The sequence below is a fragment of the Opisthocomus hoazin genome, chromosome 26 (genome assembly GCF_030867145.1).
Source record: "Opisthocomus hoazin isolate bOpiHoa1 chromosome 26, bOpiHoa1.hap1, whole genome shotgun sequence".
NCBI lineage: Eukaryota > Metazoa > Chordata > Aves > Opisthocomiformes > Opisthocomidae > Opisthocomus > Opisthocomus hoazin.
Window position 1 is genome coordinate 2,609,853 of NC_134439.1, and position 10,375 is coordinate 2,620,227.

At 38.7% G+C, this 10,375-nt stretch overlaps 1 protein-coding gene across 1 annotated transcript; it reads right to left on the bottom strand.

Annotated features, from left to right (window-relative positions):
- Positions 1-271: 271 nt before the first annotated feature.
- Positions 272-10,088, bottom strand: SOST (sclerostin). The gene is made up of 2 exons (XM_075443736.1): positions 8,249-10,088; positions 272-5,396 (listed from the first exon to the last, which is right to left on the bottom strand). The coding sequence occupies exons 1-2, from the start codon at positions 8,466-8,468 to the stop codon at positions 4,975-4,977; spliced, it is 642 nt and encodes a 213-aa protein (XP_075299851.1). The 5' UTR covers positions 8,469-10,088; the 3' UTR covers positions 272-4,974.
- Between the last annotated feature and the right edge of the window lie 287 nt (positions 10,089-10,375).

Here is a 10,375-nt window from a genome sequence, read left to right on the forward strand (position 1 = left end):
TTTCAGAATTAGCAGGGCTTGCGCTGATGAGTTTTACCTCTGCTCAGGTTTTTTCTGATTAGTTTTATTATCCTATTTTCACAATAATAACCTGTCCTCATAAAAGAGCATTGAGAGCTTTTAGGATAGAAAGAAATAGCTAGTTCATGATACAGTGTCAGGAATGGTTAATGGAGACACAAAAATCAGCATTACTTCCTTCCCTTTAGGCTTCAGGAACAGTATATTTATTATACTCCAGTGAGAGTAAAATTCATTGTGGCATCAAAAAATACAGAAAAGCAACATATTCCTAATTCAATGAAGAGACAATCAGGCACTGGGAGCCTCGAACGTCACACACTGCAGCTTGATGTTGCAACAGCACTCAGTGTAAAAACTGTTCCCACAATTCTGGGAACAGAAGCGAAATATCCATCCCTTTGCATACAACTGGAAAAAAACTGTGCAGAATTGTCCCTTGATGGGTCTAAGACTGAAAGCGGAGCAGTTGCACTGTTTTGTATAACTGAGTAACATCAGCTGTGTTTGTTGCAAGTTCTGCAACTCATACTGGCTTTATTTTAAACTGTGAGTTATTTTAAAGATGGACTTCCATTACTTGCCTATCAAGAGGAGTTTCAGTTTATTCAAATTTCAAATTACAGGTGCACATTATGTTCAATCCAAACTCGAGCTACATATAAATATGTTCTATGTTCATTTAAGACTTTTGAGACTGTTTACTATAGAAAAGTTGTTCTGTGTGCCCATATACTGCACTAATTTGAGTGAAACAAGCTAATTACAAGTTGATGTCATATGGCTAAAAAAATACATGTTTATTCATTCCGTATTTCATCACGCTGACTTCCTCAACCACATTTCCAGAACACAAGCATAATGTGTTTTCTGGGCCTAGGGCCTCACTGGATAAAGTTATGTTCTTTATTGTGCAATTTATAATTAAAAAATTGAACCTCGTGCAAAATCTTTGGGACTTTGTGGATACCAGGAGACTGTTGGTGCTGCCTGTAAATTTATCTTTCTCTGAATAATAGCAGAGTCGTATTTTTGCCAGAAAAAGAAATAAAGTAGGCACACTGACTATTTATTGTAAGTCAGTGAGCAAATTGTAGAGAGTGCACCACAGTTTGTTGTCTACAGAAGCTGGAAATAAACATGGAAGACAAATGAATGTTCAGAGCTGATTTGGAGAAATCATGCATCCTGTCTGAAAATAAGCAACTTGATTGTTTTCCTGTGGACTACGCATTATGACACTTGTTCAGCTGCTGACAGACAGCTGTCTCCAGCCAAGTGAAGGTAAATCCAGTGACCTGTTACTACTTACAGTTCAGTAGCACCTAAATTACGCACCATTGTGCTATTTTATTGTAAAAATTACAATGAAGAAAATCACTTTTGCCTGAAGAGTTTATAGTCCTGAAGAAAAACTATTTAATGCTTCTGTAAAAGGAGCACACATCAGGTCTCTGCCCATTACAAAGCTCCTTTGGAGTATTTGTTACTCTGGAAGAGCCTGACCCATGTATGTCTTGTGTCAGGTAATGCTTCACTGATGTAAGGACAACCTATAAAGTTGCTCTGTTTTCAGTTATTTCCTCTGTGTACAGTATCAAGTTTTTTTCTTTGGAAAGAATTGGAAGTGTATAGATATGGTGTGAAAGACAAACTGAAATTTCCTGCAGACATGTATTCTCAAACACCCAGTTAGAGATGGCATCTCGTATGTACAGCATGTCCCTTGAGTCGTAAATAATGCTTTCACCAAACATTGACATAGTTTATTAGACCAGTAAGTCACTCTCTAAATTTCTGTCTTGTTCTAGAGCCCTACTAACAGCTGTAAGTAATATGTACTATCTGAGGCTAAAATCATGCACACCTTTATTAGAGATTTCAAAAAAAAGGAGAGAGCGCGTGAAAACAAATACACAAACCCAAATGCTCTGTTTGAAAAGAACTCGGGGTGGGGGGGGAGGGAATGTAGCAGTCTGCCTCTATGAAACATCTTACATTTTGATTTATCCAGCTGTTTGCAGAACACTACTATTTCCTGTTCCTCTCCTGATAACATGAATTGCAGAACAGGTGGTTGGAGGGGACTGCTTCAGGAGTAAGATTACAGAAGACTAAGCATATCTGCAGACTGCTCATCTAATCCCCTGTAAACCTATGGTAAGAAACCAGTGAGAAGCAACTGTAAACAGGATGGGTATTGAGAGGAAATATAATAGAATAAGTGTGTCAGGACTCCCTGTCCATTGGCATTCTTGTAAAAGCTTTTATAACATGCAAAGGACCAATAATTACAATGTAAGTCAGAAAACTGCAAGATTCTGAATCGCAGCTCAGCAGCAGGAAACTTTTGCGTTTTTGGTAGAAGACAACTGTGTGGGATGACTGGGTGTGTTTTTGGAAGAGGACATCTTAAGGTGAAATGTTTGGGAGAAAGATATTACCGATTCACCTCCAGCAGGCCCTATACTTCTGAACTGCCTGGAATCCAGCATGAAGTCTCAGATAAAGTGGAATAAGTCTCTTTCACTGGCTTATTACAGTTAGCATTTAAAAAACAATATTCCAGTAACTTTAGATGCCAGTGAGACTACGGAATAGTTTTTCAGAGGCACTGAACTGCCTTTCTTGCTTAAGAAGCACTTGCAGGTGTTCATGCTGATTTCAAAAAATTAAGCCCCAAGTGCCAAATTCATAAAGTCAAAGATAAGTCTGGAAAATGTTGTCACAGACAGGACAACTGTTTATATTAGGTTTTTATGTAAGGTATCAAATAATAGTAGTGAAAGGACACCCTGTCTACTGGCTGCATTGAAATATCTGGATGCTATGTGCAGTCCAAGCCCAGTTGTCCCCAACTCCATTGGAAAAACGTCTTTATTTCTTAAATAACATGGCCTTATAAATGAAAATGGGCATAGGTCTACAATATCAAATTGTTAAGAAGTTTAACTCTTGCTTGACAGCACTTGCAAGGGGATTCCACACTTCTTTTTTTTCAATGAGAGAAATCTGAAGCAATCAGATTTCAATCAAGAAATCTTGATCAACAGTTCACAGACTTCTTGTTTTCTTTCGTGGCTTTATCAGGTTGTGAACGTATGAATCAGGAAATGTCACTGGGAGTAGGAGGGAAACTGAAATCGGATGAGTTTTTCTTCCCCAGGGGAAGCAGAAATGAGAATATTGAAATAGTTCTGAGCTCCACATCAGCCCTGGGAGACTTTTTCCATGATAAATGTTGTCCATTGGAGCAAGAAGTTCCAGGATGGAGTTTCTTTAGAGACATGTGTGTTACTGATTAAGAATTAAGGACCCTGACACCCTCTATCACAGAAACTGCAGTCAACACCCTGCCTGTTCTGTAATTTCCTGGTTTTGTAGCAAATCAGCTTTATACTATAGCTGAAAATCAATGAGTCTTCCTATAATTAATAATTGTTTCTACTTTATTAACAATGTATTTAAAATTAAAAATAGCAGACTAATATTTTTAAAGCAGTAGTACATCTTATTCTCTACAAGGAAAAACTTTGCATAAATAATTTCTGAGAAAAAAATAAATATGTAATTCACTCTCTGAAACAATACCTTTTCTTTCTAGGTTCTGGTCCAACAAAAAAAAAAAAAACAATTGCAAAATCTATCAATATCGCAAATTTCCATAGTTTATATGATTTCAGCATAAAGTCTACACAGAAAATAAGAACAGTGAGGAACTGTCTTCATCCCAAACTGTGTTCATCTGATACTAGGCTTAGCACTTCTACAGGATATATACAGAATGTGATGATTCACTTTCTAATAATATTCTTTAAAGTAAAAACACAAACATCAGTCTGAATGTGGAGAAGCTAAGTAAAGCAAAGTTGCTGTCAAACTAAGGACTTACCGAGGCTGCACATACCAAAGACTTTTCTAGAGGAATTAATGACTTTAAAATTAGCAAAGGCTCACTTTTAATGCAGAACCAGCACCTTACTCCCAGAACTTGGCTTGCACAGTCTTAGCACTACAAAGTGTATGGTTAGATAATCCAAACTCTACAGAACAGCAAATGTAAATTGAGACTAAAGTAAATTGTGTCCAAGGAAATAAGGAATAATCAATTTCTTTTATCTTACATTATGCACATTGTTAGCTGTTTGTAGGACAAACATCAGTGAGGTTATCTGGTTTGAGAGGAGCATCCATTTCATAAATCTGCTCCAATTAGTAGAATTTGTTTAATTGTTCCTGAAACAAATCATTGCCCCTAAACCAAATAAGGTTTTAGTTGTCAAGTCTCATTTTTGAATGTTGATCCTACAGTCTTTTAGTTATGATAGATTTGTCACACTTTCACTTTAGTTTTCAGAACACGAGTGTCATATTTTAATTTTTGTGTTTTAGAGGAAACAGCTGGGGCATGAGGACATCTGACAGGATGTTAATTTCCCAACAATTTGATTTCAGTCACCATAACTGTTGAAACCCCTGCTATCACTAACTTTCTATAACTCATTCAGAGAGTAGTAACTCTCCTGGTGCTTCCCTAGTTGCACGCTTGTCCTGCATCATGGCACTTAGAAAGGTAGGAAAGGGATCTCAGTGTTCTCTTCACTTAAAGTGAGTAGAATGACTTCTAACAAAGTGTGTTTGTCACCATAACAACTTCACTTTCCTCTGCCTTCCTACTTGTACCAGCCACGTGACCTCATGTGAATCTCCAAGGTGTACCTCTCCTCATACTGAATTTAGGCGTTGCTACCTCCAGCTCGGTTTATCTCATTGTTTTATCAGACCATAACTGCTATAATCTGACAGATTTTTGACTATGTGAGCCTTTGACTCAGCTTAGCAGAAGGAATTGGAACCTGCTGCAGTCAGAACGTCATGCTGTGGCCTGTGAGTGCTGTTTGATGTTTTGTAAAATATCCAGAGCTGCTAGGCTGTACCACTCAGAGCCACCTTCTAATAAGCATTTTCTAACTCATGCTGGTTAGATTTGCTGCTCCTGGCTCTGGAGAGACGAGGCTTCTTGTTCTTCTGAGGCCTGACAGTTTCCTTGCCGAAGTCCTTCAGCTCAGACTGGTTGTGGTAGCGAGTGTAGCGCTTGCATTTGCAGGACGTGACAGCTCGGAATTTGTAAGTCCGAGTCTCTTCCTCGGGACAAGCCATCTGGATGCGCTGCGTGCGAGTGTGAGCAGGAATGCAGCGATAATCCAGGGCATTCTGACGCCACCATTTCCCTCTACCAATAGAGTTGGGAAGGAGGTGTGAGGGGACACACTGACCAGAGCAGACGAGTTCCTTGACAGGTTTGATGCTGCGGCAAGACCCCTCTGTGACATAGCGGTTGGTTCGCATTTCTCTGCAGCTAAAGTCAGAAGCATCTGCAAACAAGAAACACATTAATTACTGCCTACTTTCTTCCCAATCCTTGAGAAAGCACTTGTTTCTGCAGCAGATATCTAGCTCTGAGCTAGATACAAGCCGGACATACTGAATGGCAGATTTTGGGAACAGTATCTCCAAAGACTCACTCATGCTGCTTCTGAACATTTGGCTACTCTAGTTATGAGACCCTTGAATAACAATACTCAAATTGATAAATAAAATCCTTCTCTTGCCACGAGGTAAATTCCATGTCAGGATTGTACGGGTGGGCAGTGGAGCTTCTGAAGAGTAACCCCAGAAGCAGTGGTTACTTCATGGGAAATTTCCATGGGATTACCTCGCTTACCTGTGGGCAAAACCTTCTCCCATTGCTCTGCTTTAACTCTATTGACTTCAGAGGTTGATTCCAGATTTAAAATCTTTTGCAACAAAGAAAGTGTTTCTTAAGTGATTTTTAACTAGCATAATGTGTTCCAGGTTGGGGAAATTAGCAGATAACAACAGTGCTAAGGAATTCCCACTCTTCAGGCATTAGGTTTTCCAGGTTTACTGCTCTCTGCAATAATCCCATGTCCCGCATAATTTGCTTCAGATAGCTAGAGGCATCTTCTGGCTTATTAGGAACCTTACAATGGTTTTTCCTCTCCTTTTTCTCAATGTATAGCTATAGGCAAATGAAACATTAGAAAATACAAGATTTTTTAGCATTAAGGATTTAGAAAAACTTTCCAATTGCAGAAACAGACTTTTTCCAAAGGTGTCTCGTATGCCAGGTGACATGCTTAGCTAATTTACTTGTTTGGAACACAGAATTTTATTTGTGAAGGTGCATATCAAAGAACTTCATCTAGATAAACATGTTAGTGTTCTTTTAGTCAAAAGGATAGTTTTAACTTGGGAATGCTACGTGTGGTGGAGATCCTCAAAGGTCAGCTTACAAACAGAAGGCTGTGTGTTAGGCTCATTCTCCTTGCTGTGCACAAGGTGGTTCCCTCCTTAGTACCTCAAAAGAGAATTCTGACCCTGTGTCATTAGTGATAGAACAGTATTTGTACAGACATCTTAATTTTTATTTTTCCTGTGAAGAAACATGATTTTTAGTGCTCAGGTTTATATTTAGCAAAGTACAGCTAGCAAGATTTCATGTTTTAAAAGTTTTAAGGACTGCATTAATGAAAGGAAATTATCCTTGTTATAATGCTGTGACAAAAATGCTGACAACTAAACTCCACATGCACTTAGTCTAATCCTCCCAAGTTCCCTAAGCATTCAAGAAAATTGTGTCTATTTAAAAAATAATGCTCTGAATCAGGTGTATTGTACCACCACAGCACACAGGCAGATACAGTTAAACACATGCGCATTTGCCTCAGCTGTATAGGTTTATTTTCTGTGCATATATGTCCTGTCCTGTATGTGTGCAAGTTCCACATACTGCAAAATTATTCATGGTCTGGTGCAAAGCCATGTGTCCCAGGAAGGTCTGGCCACTTTGGATCATCATTTTGATTCCTTGTGTTAAAGATGTTAAAATAAGTATGCAAGACCATTGCATATTTTGAATAACTGTCCAGTCCCTCTCTCTTTCTTAAGTAAATGCCCTTTCCTCTTAAAAAAATACGCATGTATCAGTGGTACAGTTTCCTCCCAGTTGATGTCAGAGTAGTAACAGGCTAAAAAATGAAGGTATTCAGATGTAACAACAAAACTACCTGCTGTGACCTGGTGCTTGGTGGGGCTGCCTGTGAGAAGCAGAGGGCTCCCCCTTTAAGGATTTAAGACCCTTATAAAGTCATACTCTCAAAAACATCACTTTTTTGCTTTTAAAATACTGTTAATGCTATGGTTTTAAACACCTTAACTGACAGCTGCAGCAGAAAAACACAATTCCCTTCCAGTTGTCCCCAGAAAAAGAAGGCTAGCTCAGATCTGCAATGCACAATAGTGGAAATTGTAAGTTTGACTTATTGCTGCATGCATTTTGTGGCCAAATGTGTCAGTCTGGAATACCAAGTTTGTCCTATTTGCCAGTAGAACACTTCCTTAAAACTACCTTTCACTATTTGGTGCTAACTCCCCATCTTCCATCTCTCCACACAAAGCTTGAGTTTTGCATCATTGCTTATGTCAGACATCTGGCCAAATGCTGTGAAAGTATATTATGAAGTATGTCAGTGCTGTTAAAGTTGCCAAACTGACTCCAAGCTTGCACACCCCTGCGAAATAAAGTCTTCTCCAATTCATGTGGGCATGAATTTGCCTTGGGAGTGCTTTAACTGTTCATAACAGCTTTTTGGCTGCTGGAATCTGGCTGAAAGTCTGGCTGCTGGCAAAGGACATTGAGCAGGACGCTTCTCTCATCTAGCTGAATGCAGCCTCCATGTGCCATTTCTGCAGTATGAGCTTAGACTTCCCTAGCGTGACTCTTTCTAAATATTAAGAATTCTGCACTGTTAACCCACTGCCCCATCCTAACATCAAAGAGAAAAAGATGACTTGTCATATTTCCTTGCAGTGCTTGCAAGCACAAAACACAGAGAAATTTAAGTTAAAACTTCTACAGGTTTTATGTATTGAAGTTGTGCCTGCAGAGAGCAGATGGGCAGAATAGGAATGCATATTGTAGTACCTAAGGATTGTTCAATAGATAGACCACATTTTTCATCAGTAAATTCTGGTATATTCCTTCTAGTGTTTACATTGACACTTCTTCAACAGTAGATGCAACTCCCTATCACAGCATTAGGTCCACACCTAAAGGTTTTAGTAAATAAACATACATGGTAACAAGTATTCTTTTACACACTGTTAGGGTCCAAAACAGTAATAACGATGTTATTTTTCTTACCGTTAGGGTCTGGAGCTTGTTGTATGTGTCTTCCTCCATGCTTTGCCTGGTTCATTGTGTTGTTGTCGCTGAAAGCCTGCTCCATTGGTATTTCTGTATTTTCAGTGATCTCAGGAATGATTTCTGTAGCATCATTTTTAAACATTTGCCACCCCTCCACAGATTGAAATTCAATTTGTATTAAGACACAGACAGAGCACACAGCCCAAGAGATCTGCATGGTGGCAGCTCACAGATTAGCTTTTCAGCACCCTGACAGTCTCAGATCCCAGGCAAAGGCACATTATTCCCCTTTTTTAAATCCTTTTTAGAACCAAGCCAGCCAATGACTATACAAAGTGGGAAGGGCCAGACAACAACTCATTCATCTCGGCTTTTGTCAGTGTGAAATAAAATGGGTGTGTGGGGGTGGCTTAGTGACAATATTCTACAACTTCTATGTAAAAACTTCTCTTATGCACTTCATTTTTGAGCCTGGCAACAACGGTGATTGACAAGACTAGGACGAACTGCAACCTGACAAGTCTTTCTGCAGATTTTTTCTAACCATGTTATAATTAAAACCTGCTTCTACCTCCACATTTTAATCTTTGGCTATTGTCTTTTCCAAAGATTTTTCTGACTTCTTATTTTTACTGTTGTTCTTCCTCTTCCCTCCTGTCCCCGGTATAAAGTAAGCAAATCTACAAACTGTAGCTCAGTAGTTATGCTTCTCAGTCTGTGCAGGCAAATGGTTGGTGAGGGTGGGTAGCTTTTTTTTCCTTTACAAAACAAGTTGCTCTACAGTTTGTTTCACAAATGCACTGGAAGAAACAGAAAAGAGCTTCTTTTCAAAATGAGAAGTTATTTTGTTTAGTTTTCCTTAAAAAATATGCTACTTGGAATATGTTAGTCAGGGTAAACAGCTAGGATGATGTACATCATGTGTTTTTTTTATCTTTTTTTTTTAAAAAAAGCATTTGCATTTGCTTTAAATTCATTGCATACTACTAGTTCTGATGACATTCTGCACAACTGTTGAATATAGGACATCTGCTTATTTCAAACACAAGAACATGACCAGATTGAGAAAAAGAGAGAACTGATGACCTTATGTCTAGGACACCTATGCCCAAGATGTATTAATGTGTCATGTTTTAAAATCTCATCTATGCTATTCTTCTTCCTTGCAAAAGTTAGATGATAGTGGTTATAGTTGCATCACTTCTTTGTCTTCAAATTACTTGCAAATGATGTCAGGTTAAATATATTAACTGGAAAGCATCTCAGCTTTTAGTAAGGTTAGATACTACTTTGAGCTCACTGTAGCAACTGAAAGCAAAACGTTTGCTTAAAGCAGTAGAGGGACACCCATGTGTGTTGTTGCAATGTTTGTCTCATACATACTAATGAAAATATTTCATGTAGAAGAGATTCAAAAGTGACTCACTGTCTGACTTCTCCCCACTACTGTAAGACTCATTACCTAATTCTTGCATTCCATTCTGACAATTCCCCTGACTTGGCATGGAAGTTCACCAAATTTAAAGTGGAGGTGTATTCTCCCTTGGTGTGACCTTGATGATAAATAATAAACAACAGCAATGATCTGAGGACATCTCACATCTTCAGCTGTACACATACACAGAGACGTACACAGCAGATGCACTAGCAGCACTGAGTTTGATGGGCTTTAGCCTACCTGTTCTGTACAATGGTGCTTTCCTAAAATAATAGCATCTGAAATACAGCATGCTTTCTCTCCTACCCTTTCTCTCTGCCAAAAATCATAGAGATTAGCATTCCCAGAAGAGTCCCCCTTTCCAAATAATCCCAAGAATCTCTAAAAGCAATCATGCATTGTATTGCAAACAACTATGTACCCCTACTGTCTGTTCCCATTCTTCCTTTCCTCCAGCCCACATCTTAGCATCCTACCATCTCAGAAATTACTCTGTTTTTATGGAGGAATACAACACACTATTTTATTTTTACAAGATTTATTTTTCTCCACAGCCAGTCAAGATACCATTCTTTCATAGAGACTGTTGTCACATAATTTGCATCAGATGTGCTGATTCCTTTTTCCCTGCAGCAGCAGGACTGATTATCTTCGATTAATAACTGCCTCCTTTACTCAAAGCAGTT